At 36.8% G+C, this 16,081-nt stretch overlaps 1 protein-coding gene across 2 annotated transcripts in view; it reads right to left on the bottom strand.

Moving 5' to 3' along the window:
* The window catches only part of PRKD3 (protein kinase D3), an 81,859-nt gene that overhangs the window by 28,010 nt on the left and 37,768 nt on the right, over nt 1-16,081 (bottom strand). For both annotated transcript variants that reach the window (XM_059943586.1, XM_059943585.1), the window contains 4 exons: nt 9,933-10,071; nt 8,272-8,403; nt 7,304-7,461; nt 1,781-1,973 (listed from right to left, as the gene is read on the bottom strand). In XM_059943586.1, coding sequence (XP_059799569.1) covers nt 1,781-1,973; nt 7,304-7,461; nt 8,272-8,403; nt 9,933-10,047 — 598 coding nt within the window. In that variant the 5' untranslated portion in view covers nt 10,048-10,071. The remainder of the gene's footprint in view (nt 1-1,780; nt 1,974-7,303; nt 7,462-8,271; nt 8,404-9,932; nt 10,072-16,081) is intronic.

Below are 16,081 nucleotides of genomic sequence, written 5' to 3'. Positions count from 1 at the left end.
ATAAGCATAAAACATTATTCTTTTAGAGCTCTAAGAAGTTAAACTAATAACCCAGTGGTAGAGTTCACTGATTTTATTTCAAAATTCATTAATCTACATATTTATTTTAGTTCCTTTATAAAATACTGTACTTTTTTGCATGTGGTTTTAGAATGTTTCTGTTCTGCTCAGCAGAATGGTGTTATTTACTACCTTTACTAAAATTATCTGCTGGCTAGAATTTGTACATCTGTTCTTAATGTTCTTTCCCAAAACATTCCTTAGTGGCTGCTTGCCAATACACTTTAGTGTTGATATTTTAAAGTATTAATTTATATATTAACTCATATTCAAAAGTAAGCTGTTGAAATAAAATTTCAACATTTAATTAAGCCTGCCTGATGGTTATTAAATATTGGCAACAAATGTACAACCTATTCTTTATATGATATTATCCTATGTAGCCATATATTGCCAAGAAAAGTTTTCTTATATATTTAAGTTAAATTTACATATAATTATTTGATTCAACATTGTAAACAGGATTTATTGTTGCAAAGATCTCAACTCTAATGTTTTACCTAGATAAAACTAGGTAATTCAATTCCACAAATAGTTCTATATAAAAAGTATAGTATCAAGAACTATTAACATAATCACATGAAAAATAAGTACATAAGATTATAGACAGATTACTTATATCTTATCTTGGCTCAATGCCTTAAAACATATTTAAACTCTATTTTGGTTTTCACATAATTGTGCAGCACTGTTGAGAAGAAGATATGAGACAAAAAGATAAAAGCATCTTTAAAAAGCATTAAAACATTACGTAACTAGAGGAGAAAATTATTCCATTATTCTATTAAAAACCTAGTTCATTAAGAGATGTTTCTGGAATACTATGATAGTGTTCTGGGTTAGTATCCAAATACAGGTAGTCCCCACTACAATTCCAGTGGCTTCTACTATAGTCTGCCTATTTCAGTGTGATTACTGTCTGGAATGACAATTTTTGTACAGCTCCATAGCTACATAATTAGAAAAAAAACCAAAACAACAAAACACCTGTAATATGTTGTGCGTGTGTGTGTGTGTGAATATTTAATGGCAAGAGGAGGGCATTATTTTATATTTTGGGTAGTGTCTGGCTCTGAAATTAGAAAGACTTAAGGTCAAATGTTAGCTTACCTGCTTACTAACTGTTCCATATTGGCAAGTGTTAAGCAGCCACACCTCAGATCCAAATTCTAGTTTTTCTGTTTATACTCTAATTTTTCTTTAGCACAGCTCCTGGTACAGAATACACATATTACAGATACTAGTCATCGCATGCAGGTGCATGCATATTAATTTTATCTTTTTTAAGTTAACTATGAGCCCAATTTACAGGTATTTGCTTAATGCTTCTGAAATAAAAATATCTTAAACCTGTATTTGCTAACAAAAACAAATATAAATTTTACTTAAGAAAAACATCCGGGCTTCCCTGGTGGCACAATGGTTGAGAATCTGCCTGCCAATGCAGGGGACACGGGTTCGAGCCCTGGTCTGGGAAGATCCCACATGCCGTGGAGCAACTGGACCCGTGAGCCACAACTACTGAGCCTGCGCGTCTGGAGCCTGTGCTCTGCAACAAGAGAGGCTGCGATAATGAGAGGCCCGCGCACCGCGATGAAGAGTGGCCCCTGCTCGCCGCAACTAGAGAAAGCCCTCACACAGAAACGAAGACCCAACACAGCCATAAATAAATAAATAAATAAAATTTTTTTTAAAAATGAAGAAAAACATCCAATCCTACCTTTACACTGCATTCCTTGGCGAAAGAGGCCTTTCAATAACCGCTTGCAGTACTGACATATCGTGGGACGGGTATAAGAGTGAACAGCAAACGTGTGTGGAACTTTTACCCTGCACATGACCATCTTTTCCATCCAAATCGGGCGACCACTCCAAGACGGAATTCTCTTACTGGGTTCCTGGTGAACATGTGACTAAAACATAAGTAATTTCCATAAGTGTAAGTCGATATTAAAAACAAAGTATTAAGATCAGGGCTTGACCACAAAAGTCATTTATTTCAAACACTAAAGCCAAAAACCTAAAAATGTGCATCTCAGCAGTTTCCTTTGGAAGCTTAGCTTACCAACCCTTGAATGAGAAAAGTGCAGAATTTTTTTGCTATTATTTATGCTAGAAAAAAAAAAGATATTTTCATCCTCACATACATATATTCACTGATTAACTGTTATTTCCAGGCACATATGACATTTTACAAATAAAAAACAGAACTTGAAATGAATTTATAACATGTTCAAATACCTTCAAAAACCTTACCAAGAAATTAATCACAGGAAAATTAAGTAAATTCAGAAAATGTTAGTGCTGCTCACGCTGAGTTACTGAATACAACGTCTGAAAACATTCTGAAACAAGCCTTAGTTTTTCTAATTTATTTTAACAAATACTAAAACGAGCATGTGAAAATCTAAGTTTAATTAATGATGATGATACAAACAATGGCAGATACACACTAAAACAACTTTACCCTTAGTAATTATGCTTTAGGAAGTTCCTTAATATTTTAAGTATTTTCCAGTTATTTGGGTTTTTTCTCTTAGGTGAGCAAAAAGGAAAGTTAAAGAAGGTGTTGGTTAAAATTTTTTGTGTAATCTGAGGGATAAATGGATTATTTAACTATGAACCTTTCTATGTATACAAAGGAAATAATCAATTTAAATTATAGGTCAGATGAATATGGTTCATCATATTAATTCAACATTCACTGATTATAACTGGCCAGGCTCTGTATCAGAAATATGAAAATGAATACAGTCTATATTCTCAAGAACAAAATCCAAATACCTAACTACCACCTAGATGTATTACAGATTTTGTTGTAGCTGCTTGCATCTTCACTGCCAGAACTTCCTTCTATAACTAGTAATGTCTCTAACTCAGAGAAATTGAGTCATGGTACACTGATATGTTCAACACTAGAAGCAAAAGAAGCCAGAAAAAACCAAGAAATAGAGAAGTATATAGGAAAAATGAGGGGAGGAGAAAATAAAAGGCTTTTTTGAAAAATGTAGGAAGAAGGAAAAGGAAAAGGACAGACCATTGGAGGAGAGCACTATAAAAATAACACAGATACAGCCTCTGATGGATAGTTTTTCACTAAAGTGTAGCCAGAAATGTTCTAAAGAAAATTATGAAGCAGTTTAAGAAAAGTACAAAAAGATGGGACTTCCCTGGTGGCACAGTGGTTAAGAATCCTCCTGCCAATGCAGGGGACATGGGTTAGAGTCCTGGTCCGGGAAGATCCCACATGCCGCAGAGCAACTAAGCCCATGCACCACAACTACTGAGCCTGCGCTCTAGAGCCCGTCAGCCACAACTACTGAAGCCTGCACGCCTAGAGCCTGTGCTCCGCAACAAGAGAAGCCACCGCAGTGAGAAGCCTGAGCCCCGCAATGAAGAGTAGCCCCTGCTCGCCACAACTAGAGAAAGGCCGCACACAGCAACAAAGACCCAACACAGCCCAAAATAAATAAATAAATTTTTTTTTAAAAAAATGAAAAGTACAAAAAGAATGTTAAAACCCAAACCAAACTTACATGCTTCAGCTGTCTAAGGTGCCCTGCTCTAGTGTGGCCCACCCCTCCTCCATTTACACAACACCTTCAGCAAAAGGAGCACCACAGTGATTCTGCAGAGCTGATAAAGCAGCCAGTGTGAACTAGAAACAGATGCTTTAAGCTTTTGCTCATCCCTGGCCCCCTCGTCTAGTGGTGACTCAACACTGTGCTTCTCTTGCTTCTGCTTCTACCACTTAGTTTGTCTCAAGTTTAAAACATATAACGTGGAAAGGCTGATTTAGCCAGTTTTGCCTTTTGTCAGGTCCTGCTGGGATTGGGGTATCAGGGACATCGTACAGAGCATGTTTATAAGGAACTACTCAGGGGACTGTAGTTGTAGGAGCCACCTGATTTTTCATGTCTAGTACAAGTAGTTATTTATGTTATTATCCCTATTTTACATATGAAAAAACAGGCTCAAAGGGATTAATACTACTAAAGCATTAGTATTCAAATCAAAACTTAGACCTGGGTCTTCTACATAGCAGTCCAGTGATTCTTAACATTTTCCCAATCCCAGCATACCTGGGCACATACTGCAATCTTACCAGTAACAGTGGTTTATCGTCTATTTAGTGAGGAATGCACGAAAGGTACAGCAGACTTAACCAGAATTTGGAGGACAGAGAATGCTGGTAGAATTACCTAGAGCACTTGGTTAAAATGAGAGCACTCAGATGAGAGTAACTAGAATTGAGTGGAAGTTCTTTTCTTACTTTGTTTTAATGTCTCTCTTTACAAATTACTGCTTAGCTTAAATTCTTATCTCTTTCTTATTTATGTATGGCCAGAAATCTTCTAAAAGTAATTATTTCCACAGTGTGGGCTTAAACTAATTTTGGCTGAAGTACTGCTCACAAAAACTTCATAACAATATTGCCAACTCTCAATCGTATAAAATAATAAAGGCAATAAAAGCATTTAAAGGGGGCAATTCCCCAATTATACATATTTGAGTTTGGAACATTATTCAATGAAAGAAATATCTCCACTTTTATGTGTACACTTAGGCCCAAGAGTTTCTTTCTTCTTTGATTCTGTCCTATCCCCTCAGGAATTTTCCCAAATGGGGAATTCCCTGGTGTCCAGTGGTTAGGACTCTGCGCTTTCACTGCTGAGGGTGCGGGTTTGATCCCTGGTCGTGAACTAAGATCCCACAAGCTGTGCGGCACGGCCAAAAAAAAACAAACAAAAAACTTCCCAAATGCATTGCAATGAACATTGATCTCTCTCATCTCCAAATAGCCATCACTCAATTCTGGTTTCTCTAATCTCAGTGGTTCCATTTTAACCAAATTCAATGAACAGTCTATCTTCTTCTGCCTCTCCATCTCTTTACTTGATTCCCTTTAGACTGACTTCAGAAACTAACAGAAGCTGCTTTCTTACGTGTAAACGATGACAACCCCAGAGTCAGATTCAAAGGCTTCTATTCCAACTGGCCTTCTCTCATCTAGTAGTCAATGAAGTTTAATATCTTGACTCCTTAGAAACTTTTCTTCCTCGTGCCTTAGGTACGAAACCAGGATAACAGCTATACCTTCCAGGACGGGGGTGAGGATTACACAGAAAAGCTAAGTGAAGCAGCCAGCGTGAAGACTGGCACCTGAGAAGTTATGAGGCTCTCACTGGGCAGCCACTTAGAGTTAGTTCTTCTCTAAACTTGGTTCAGATTCAGGTTCAGATTGCTCCCATCTCCGCACTGCTATCTCCTTCACTCCTTTAGAGTATACTCTTTTACCACTCTTTCTTCCCTCTGATTTTCCTCCATGAGCTCTCAGCTCTTCTCTTACTGTAACCTTATTCATAATTTTGAGACTGCATGCTTGGACTGACAAATGTAACCCTGAGACATTCCTGTCTACAATTTCGTTTTTATTTGTTTGTTTGTTTGTTTGTTTGTTTATGGCTGTGTTGGATCTTCATTTCTGTGCGAGGGCTTTCTCTAGTTGTGGCAAGTGGGGGCCACTCTTCATCGCGGTGCGCGGGCCTCTCACTATGGCGGCCTCTCTTGTTGTGGAGCACAGGCTCCAGATGCGCAGGGTCAGTAATTGTGGCTCACGGGCCCAGCTGCTCCGCAGCATGTGGGATCTTCCCAGACCAGGGCTCGAACCCGTGTCCCCTGCATTGGCAGGCAGATTCTCAACCACTGCGCCACCAGGGAAGCCCTACAATTTCTACTTGTTCTAAAATACTCTGCACAATCTAACCAATTCAAACATGTCACTCTACTTCTCATATTTCCCTAAGGAAGTTTCATCTTTGGGATAAAGTATAAATGAATGGATAATACATTATTAATCTGCTCTGTCCTGCCATTTCCTAATCTTGCAATACTCAGTGGGTATGGCTGACACACCAATATCATTTGTGGGGTTCTCAAAACAACATGCGTTCATCCTACAGTTCCCAATCTTAGCTAAGTTTCCTGTGCAGTTTGTGTATAAAATGTATTAACTTTTCTATTACCAATCTTTCCCCAAGCTTTGGTATGTGTTTATAATAACTCTTTGCTCCCAGTTCCTAATGCTACAGCATTCTTCTTCTACTTTAAAAATCTCATAGTAGGGCTATGCAATATGGAAATATGGGATTTTTGTGAAAGAATTTCAGAAGCTTTTACTCCAGTGCCTCAGTTTAGCAAAATCTTGTGACGAGGGTGTCAAGACAACAGCCCAAAGACTTGATTTTGCCATTAATATACAGAAGACCAAAAGGGTTATAGAAATAACTAAATGTTAAGACTGTAATCTATAGATGGAAGTCACTTTAAGTAGTACCAAATGAATAGGTGGTTATTTCTTTCTTCCCTGATCTACTACATTTACCCTTGAGGGGTACAAGATATGAGGAAAAGTCATTGATTTACAAATAATCAGATCTGGGCTGAATTCTAATATTGCTTACTAATTTGCTGTGACTTCAGTCAGGTCACTTGACTGTTCTGAGTCCCAGCGGTCTCATGGTATAGAGATCTACTAATATACCTCACTGGAATATTAAGGATCAGTGATCAGTGGTGTCACTCAAACACTCATTCATTTATGAGTGAGTACCCATTAAAGTACAAGGTATGGTGCTGGGCATGGTGGGGCAAACAAAGACATGAGTATTGCCCTCTTTAAATAGATCATAAACTCCAAACACTATGATATTAAGGTAGAATGCTATACACACCATTAGGGAGGTTTGAAAAGTGCTATGTCATTCAGAAAAGTAACTTCTAGGTAAAGGGGAATCAGGTAAGGTAGCTGCTGAGCTAGGTCTGGAAAAAGCATGTAGGATAGATACCAAGAAGAGCAAATGTAGGGGGGAAAGGGTGTGTTCAGGGAATGATGAATAGTACAGACTGTCGGAAACATAGAATATATAAAGGTGTCCTAGTGGGGAGTGATCTAATCAGAGTTGTTGTATATTAAGCTGTAGTGAAGTGTGGAGACCAGGAGTCGGGATACTGGTTAGGGGGTTGATCTTGTGGTCCAAGTGATAAAGTTATCACAAAGTATACAAAATGCAATTCATGACTATTGGTAAGCCCTGTCTACAGTAATACATTTTAAGTTTCTTAAGTATAGGAATGTTACTATTTTTTAGTATATAACTTATGTTTTAGGATGATGTTATATATCCTGCAGAAACATAAGGAGTAAGTAGTAAAATGCCCTCTGTTACCTTAGAATACATACCTCTTCAGTGGGAAGGGCTACATATTCATTCTGCAGGGGTCTTGGAACTGAGAGGCCAGGTCCTGGCAGGGATACATTTGACAGACGTCTCTTTCTTACACCACTACAGTTATTTGGAATCTTGAAGGCACATCGTTTATGGTAATTTAATCCACAGCCTAAATATATTTTAAAGGGTTAAAAAAAATTTTTTTAAACTTTACTATATAAGTGTGTACATAAAAAAGTAGGTGCTTCTTTTATTTATTTTCTCTGGCAGCAATAGTTATCCTAATGAAGAACCCAGATGACAAACTAAGAAAAATAGGAAACGTGTAGAAAGGTTATTTAGAAAGGTTAAGTTGGCTAAAGCAGTAGTTTCTTCAAGTGTGCTCCCCAAGGCAGCACCTGAGAATCTGTTAGAAATCTAAATTACTGGGCTCCACCACAGACCTACTGAATCAAAAACTTTGGGGATGGGGCCTAGCAAAGTACGTTTCAACAAGTCCTCAAGGTGGTTCTGATAAACGATAAAGTTTGAGAACCTCTGGCTTAAAGAACTTCAGCAAACTGTGGACTGTGTACCAAATTCCTCCTATGACATGTGAAAATTATATTAAATTCAAATTCCAGTGTTCATAAATAATTTTATTGGAACACAGCATGCTCATTTGTTTACAACCTGTCTATGGCTATTTTCATGCTATCAATACAACAGCAAAGTTAAGTCATTGTAAAGAGACCACATGGCCAGCAAAATTTAAAATGTGTACTCTCTGGCCCTTTACAGAAAAAATTTATTGACTAATCAGAAATGTGCACCTGCATCCCACCCCCTGGTAACTCTAATACGGAATAACCATACCTCTCCAGTTCTAAACCTGGGGTACTACCTAGTCACTGACCAATGATCTTGTTTTTTCATTGATGAGTACTGAACGCAAATGTGAAATCCTATTTCAAATGAAACAAAAATTTAGAACACATACCTTCACATTTCAGTCCCTGACGTACCAATCCCCAGAGCATCTCACCACAGTAATCACAAAAAGTAGGAGCTTTGTAAGAATGTACATAGAGAGTATGTGGACGAATCTGAAAGTCTTCTACTGTGGCCAAAGCTTTTAAAAAAGAAAAATATTCAAATAAACCCTGTACTTGTAATTGTGATGAGATTAAGAATATTGACCATATTTATTTGTCAAAGTACACAGAATCTTTTTTTTCTGAAAGTTTCATTTGACCATAAAAACAAATTATTTTCAGCAGCTAATATTGTGGTTTTCAAACTCTACTTTAGGAATTTCACCAACTTCAAATAATTTGAGCTCCAAAAGTAGGTCTACAGGTAGGTATTTTGACCTCCAAAAGCATTTTCTCAGAGTGATAAGATTGCAAATAATTGTCAGATTTATTTTAGCTAGTTAAAAACTATTTAACTTATAATGTACTGGGAAATAGAACACTAAAGTTAAAAAAAAATTGCGGAACTTAACATTAAGTTATAGCAATGTTTCTGTGGGAAACACACTCAGTTCTAATTTAGGATCCCAGGATACACTCTGTGTGTTCTCCAGAGTCCTAGTGGTTAGGATACTCTTCTCCCCTTTGTGGGCAAGTCAACAGCAGCAGATGCATCCACCATCAGACATCCTCTCAACACCACGTGCCAGTCATTAGTGGATATCCCCGCGGCCTGATGTAGGGTCCAGGGCAAGGGAGGAATAGATGTGAGCGTGACCTCTAGGGAGGACCGGGAGTGAAGCCCCTCTGGAGTGAAAAGAAAGACAAGGATTGCGATGTGTATAGAATTTGGGGTTGTGGTAGAGAAGATGAATGGGAAGGATTAGAGACTAATAGGGAAAGGTGATGGTCAGAGAGGATCTCAAGAACAGGCTGCAAAGATGAATTTGGGAAGAGGAAAAAAAATGGTGGCAGGGCTCTGGACTCTTGACTGGCTTTCCTTCCTTTCTTTCTCTTCCATTTCTTTCCTTTCCTCCCTCCCCTTCTCCTCTCTTCCTCCCTCTTTCCTTTGCTGCCAAATAAGAAGTTTTGCAGGCCTACTATATACATTCTTTGTTCCTTTACACTTCTCACTAACAGTCCTGCCCACTTGTTGGATGAGATAAGAGCAGGAGCTAAAGAACAATGGATGGCAAGAATGGGTGAGAGAGGAAAGGAGAGAATAAGAAAATGTCCACAGAGAACAAAAAAAGAAAGAGCATTATTTAAGTCATGAAATCAACCAGTACTGCAGTTTCCTCTTCCACATCCTCATTATTTCTCCTTTTTTTCTCATTTTCTTTTCTGAACCCTAATTCTCTTCTGTGCTCTTCACAGAAATGGGGAAAGGGACCAGAATTTCAGTGCAATTGTTTTATTTCTTTGACTCAAAAGATGAACACATTCCTCTTCTGGTTCAATTGATAATTCCCTTAGCTTAGTAACACTCAAGTAATTCAGGGCTTATTTTCCTACTTCCTCATCTGTGATATAACCTTCCTGAAAGTAAAAATCACATAGTAACCATTATTATAGATGAAAGAAGTGAGCAACTGTAGTACAAAGTATAATTGAACACAGCATTTAGTTAAATGCAAAAAATAAGGCTCGTTGAAAAGAAAGGCAACAAAATAAACGATTTACTTACCTGAAAGAACAACTTCTACTAGGTCTCCTTCATGTATTTCATCTGCTGAGGTAATCAGCTGCAAAATATTTTCTGAGTTCATGTCATGGCGAAAGAGAAGAATTTTGTCATACATGCCAAAGAATCCACACTCTGGAAACTGCAGGAAAATAGTCCTATATCAGTATACCTACAGCTTTCGAATTTTATAAGTAAATGTCTCAACCTTATAAAATAATTTTAAATGTAGTTTTTAGCCTAACACTATTTGCTAACAATTCTATTAATATCCAAAAAGATCAACCATGTGCTCAAGCATCCTGGTTAATTTGCAAGTTCAAAAATATAAAAGTAAGCAATATAAATAATCATTAATTATCTTAAAACATGTGTCTCTTAGAAGTACAGAATTTCTTTATTCAGTTACTGATGGAGAATACAATCTTGAACTTAGTGCTTCTCTTACAAAGCCTGAAAGATAAGCAGTCTTTCCTGTCCTCTAGAACTGAGCTTCCCATACGGTTAGCTACCAGCCACATGCAGTTATTTAAATTTAATTAAAGTTAAATAAAATTAAAAGTTTAGTTCCTCAGTCACTCTAGCCACATTCCATGTGCTCAATCACCACCTTAGCTACTGGCTACCATTTTGGACAGTGGAGATATAGAACACTTCCATCATCACAGTAAATTCTATTGAATAGTGCTGGTAGAAGATCAGTAATTCCCAAACTACAGTCACAGGAGTACCAATTCCTACATTTCTGCCAAATGGACCTATAGTTCCTAGCATTTATCTAATATTTTCTTTAATATACTCACTGTAATTACAAATACATGATTCTTTATGGTAGCTTTCTTTTCAAAAAATCTTTGCCCAGAGCAGGAGACTTACAGATCTGTTGATATACGCCCTATGTGTAAATATTTCAAGGCTTCTACATTTTGTGACTACATTACTGAGACACTTTGGGGATTAGTATACCAAGGACTAAAATATAAAGGTGTGAGTCTAAAATGTTTTATAGTTAATAAAGTTGTTTAAGAGACAACTTTAAGTACTTGCCTTACAAAATAACTTTAATTTTTAAAACAATTTTTAAGAAGACCACTTTCTAAACTATCAGTACCTTGCGAAATGCTGCTCCAGATAGTTCTAATTTCTTTAGTTGATTTCAAAACTGTATTCTCTCACTGATTTATTTTGACTCCTCACAGAATATCCTTTAATGAACTATACAGTACGTCACTGTCCTCTACTGAATGGCCTGATATATATCTGTCACACTAAACTGTAAACGCATTTTTGCAGGGATGTTGCTGAGGATGGTTCACCTACTTCATATAGTAGCCCTTCTTTGTGAGGACCCATAAAAGAAATTTCTCTGGTTGGTTTTATAATATGAACAATTTGATCATGTAACTAATCATGTCTTCTTGTTTACTTTGCCCACTGCAAAAGGCCAAGCCTAATTTGTAGCCTAATTCTAACATCAGTCTAGGATCTTATGGCATATGTTTTAGGTGCAGATACCAACCTAGCTTCATCTTATTTTGTGACCTTAATTTTCCCATTAAAAATTCTTACATGTATCTCTAAAAAAGTCTCAATTTTTTGGGAAAAAGTTGAATTTTTAAGAATTGAAAACAATGACTTAATTAGAAATTTTAAAGTTTATTTGCATTTTTAAAAACCTACTGAGTAAGTAATGAAAAAGTGCAGAAATATTTAGAATTTTTATAATGCTCATTCTCTTTTCAATTAGAGTTACCAATATTTATAAAACCTCATAATATGCTTTAAACGTATCTCTAACAGCTTAAAAATTTTCCATTGAAAAGAGTAAAAATATAGAATCAAAAATTATTTTCATTAAATTTTAATTTAAAATTGAAATGTTATTAAATTTGATTTAGTTATTATTAAATTAGAAAACATCTAATGGGGAGTAAAACATCCCCATAACTTAGCTGCAATAATTCTTAAGGATTAATAAAAAGGATTTCACAACCCATCCTTATAAAATCTCTAACAAAATATTTGTATAAATAAAACTCACTTAAAAAATTCACTTTTTAAAAAATTCACATCCTCTAAGTGTAAGGCCCTATGGTTTGTAAAGGTAAGACAGTCAGTCTTTGCCTTCCAGGGGCTTACAATCTAGTAGAAAGAGAAATAAAACAAATATATAACATGATAAGAGAAATGCCAAGAATGAAAAATAAAATTCTAGAAGAGGGAATAAAAACTTTAACTGGGAATGTAGACAATCACTTCAACAGTGATATTTGAGCAGAATCATAAAAAGAGAAGCAAGGTTTCCACGGGCAGAAAGTGAAAGTGAAAGGGTCATCATTGAGAAAGTACAAGGTAAACGAGAGAAGGTAAGTCAGTGGACCCTACGATTGGAGAATGAAGGGCGTGGGTAGAAAGAAGGCAAAAAAGTACACAGGAGCCCAACAGGGACCATACAAACAGAGAAGCTTGGAATCAACAGAGCTGGGTTCAAGCTTTGCAACCTACCAACTACAGCACCTTACATAAGCTGCTTAACCTCTCAACGATCAACAGGAATATTAACTTTAAATGGTTTTTATCAAAATTAAATTACTTGATGTTTATAAAAAACTCAGCACTATGATCAATAAACACTAGTGGTTTATATTATTCTATATCCAAAGGGGGAGAGACAAGGGGTTCCAGAGCAAGGCAGTAACATGATCAAATCTGTATTTTAAAGGGATAATGCTGACAGCACTGTGTAGCAGGAACTGGAACAAGAAGAGACAGAGCAAGCTCCTAAATAGAAGGCAGAAGCTATCGGCCAGGAAAGAGGTATCAGGGTCTGGATTTTACAGTAAGAAGATGGAAAGCAAGACAACAAGGAACACTTCCCTCTAGAAACTACCTCTGGTAAATTATATGGATCACTTATACTGTTTTGACCAAACTAAAAGTCCCCATAACTAAATAACTAAATAAACACATCAATGAGAGAGGAAAAATATTAAAATAAAAAATTTATGTCTTAGAAAAAATACATATAAAATAATCTTGATAAACACATGACCCAATGAAGTCATATTAGCATTATTAAGAGACTAAAGAGCAAACAAAAAGAATTATAGGGAGTATTAAGAATATTTATTTAAAATAAGCATTTGTGTACCAAGCTGGAAAGTCTTCAGTGATGACAAGGAATAAAGTAACTTTCTAGCAAATGTTTACACACTATATTCATCTATATAATTGAGAAATTACAGAATTCCAAGGGGGAGCAAATGTAATAACTAGCCTGTGAAAAAGAGATTTCTGCTATTCACAATTATGATCTACAGGTGTGTTTAGCAGGATATTTAGGAATTCTCTGAAAACAAGGGTCCCCACAAAATGAAGTAAAAGAAAATGTGGCCTGAAGAAAAGCCAGAGAGAATATTAAATATTGTCACTGAACATCAGGAAACACTGTGGCCAACCTTTAAAAATACTATGAATCTTGAGGCATGAGTATATTAAACATTTAAAAAGAAGAAAACAAGGAAATAAAACATAAACACACACTTTAAAAAACCTAAACAATTGTACTGAGGAAAAACCCCACAAAAAAACAAAAAATAAAACCCTGTTAATGGGCTTCCCTGGTGGTACAGCGGTTGAGAATCCGCCTGCCAATGCAGGGGACACGGGTTCGAGCCCTGGTCTGGGAAGATCCCACATGCCGCGGAGCAACTGGGCCCGTGAGCCACAACTACTGAGCCTGCGCGTCTGGAGCCTGTGCTCCGCAACAAGAGAGGCCGCGACAGTCAGAGGCCCGCGCACCGCATTGAAGAGTGGCCCCCGCTCATCCCAACTACAGAAAGCCCTTGCACACAAACGAAGGCCCAACACACCCAAAAATAAATAAATAAATAAATAAATTTATTTAAAAAAAAAAAAAACCCTGTTAATAATTATTTGAATATATAGGGATTGACTGTTCATGATTTTTAAAAATTCAGAAATTGGTTTTCAAGCAAGAGAACCATTTCCTAAGACGATGTCTCACCTTTGGTCACACACTGGAATCATCTATGGAGCTTAAAATCACATCTGGTATTTTCACCCCAAGCATGGTAAAGCCATAGACATCTTTGCAGCAAGCATTTTTGCCACATAACTAATTGGCCATAAGGCAATTTTGCCATCAAAGATAAAATAACTGGTTGACAGTTTGGTTTCAAAGTGCATTAGCATTTCTTTCTTTTTTTTTTTTAACACCTTTATTGGAGTATAATTGCTTTACAATGGTGTGTTAGTTTCTGCTTTATAACAAAGTGAATCAGTTATACATATACATATGTTCCCATATTTCTTCCCTCTTGCATCTCCCTCCCTCCTACCCTCCCTATCCCACCCCTCTAGGTGGTCACAAAGCACTGAGCTGATCTCCCTGTACTATGCTGATCTCCCTGTGCTATGCGGCTGCTTCCCACTAGCTATCTATTTTACGTTTGGTAGTGTATATATGTCCATGCCACTCTCTCACTTTGTCACAGCTTACCCTTCCCCCAGCCCCCATATCCTCAAGTCCATTCTCTAGTAGGTCTGTGTCTTTCTTCCCGTCTTGCCCCTAGGTTCTTCATGACCTTTTTTTTTTTCCCTTAGATTCCATATATATGTGTCAGCATACAGTATTTGTTTTTCTCTTTCTGACTTACTTCACTCTGTATGACAGACTAGCATTTCTTCTAGTTAGCAACATTGATTGCTTTATTGAGCTGACGAATGAGGATGATTTGCCCCAAGAGTTGGTTTCTTATTTTAAAATACACTACACATTGGAGGAGAAAGAGGCCGAGGGCCTTAAAGGTGCAGAGTTGATCCCACATTTCTCATACAATTTTGCAATGTCTACCAACAGACATGTGATACAAACAACAATGTAGAAGGCTTTCACAACACAATACAAAGCTCAGTTACAAATATGTATCCTAGTATTTGGAAACTGATACCTCTCTTAATGAAGGAAGAAATTTTAATGAAAAAGTGCAATGCTGAACGAGAAGAGGAATGAATAAGCAAAAAATTGTGTACGGTAGAACAATATGTGCACACTAGGAGTGCTGACCCCTATGCAATCAAAAATCCATGTATAACTTGACAGTTGGCCTCTGTTCTGCAGTTCTGCACCCAGATTCAACTGACCACAATCATGTAGTACTGTAGTATGTATGAACAAAAGACTTGAATGTTTGTGACAAAAATGAGTGCAGCAAAGATGCTTAGGGAAAGTATCTGGAATGCTTAAAACAAAAGATGCTAAGGCTCTCTTCCCAGGTTTATGGTTAAGCTCTGGGGAACAGGACATAGACATCTGAATTTTAAATTTACTTTTATATTATTCAGTGTATTTATTATATATACGCTTTTAAAAAATAGACTTTTAATAGTTTGAGTTATAGAAAAATTGAGACAATAGTACAGTGAGTTTCCATATACTCCATACCCAATTTCCCCTATTATTAACATTTTCACTATGGTACATTTGTTATACTTAATGAACTAATACTGATACATTATCATTAACTGAAGTCCTTAGTTTTTACCCAATGTCTTCTTCTTGTCCCAGGATCCCATTTAGGATACCATATTTCCTTTAATTGTTTTATCTTCTTAGGCCCCTTTTGGCCGTGACAGTTTCTCTGACTACGCAGGGTTTTGAGGACCCTGACTGTTTTGAGGAGTCCTACTGTTCAGGTGTTTTGTCAGATGCCTCATTATTGGAAATTTTCTCATGTTTTTCTCATTATTAGACTGGAGTTAACGGGTTTGGGGGAAGAAGACCTCAGAGGTAAGGTGCCATTCTCATCATATCACCATATCAAGCATACCTACCATCAACATCATTTATAACCGTTGATGTAGACCTTGATGATCTGGCTGAGGTCATGTTTGTCAGGTTTCTCCACTGGAAAGCTATTTCCCCCTCCCACCAATACCATACTCTTTAGAAGGAAGTCACTATGCACATCCCACACTTAAGAAATGACAATTTATGTTCCCTGTCCTTCAAGGCAGAGTATCTATATAAATTATTTGGAATTCTTCTATATAGGAGATTTTTCTATTTCTTACCATTTATTTATTCATCCAAATGTATTTCATATCTATATCTATATCTATATATATAT

The sequence above is a fragment of the Balaenoptera ricei genome, chromosome 13, assembly GCF_028023285.1.
Source record: "Balaenoptera ricei isolate mBalRic1 chromosome 13, mBalRic1.hap2, whole genome shotgun sequence".
Taxonomy (NCBI): domain Eukaryota; kingdom Metazoa; phylum Chordata; class Mammalia; order Artiodactyla; family Balaenopteridae; genus Balaenoptera; species Balaenoptera ricei.
The sequence above is the reverse complement of the archived record's forward strand: the minus strand, read 5'-3'. Positions and strand labels throughout refer to the sequence as shown.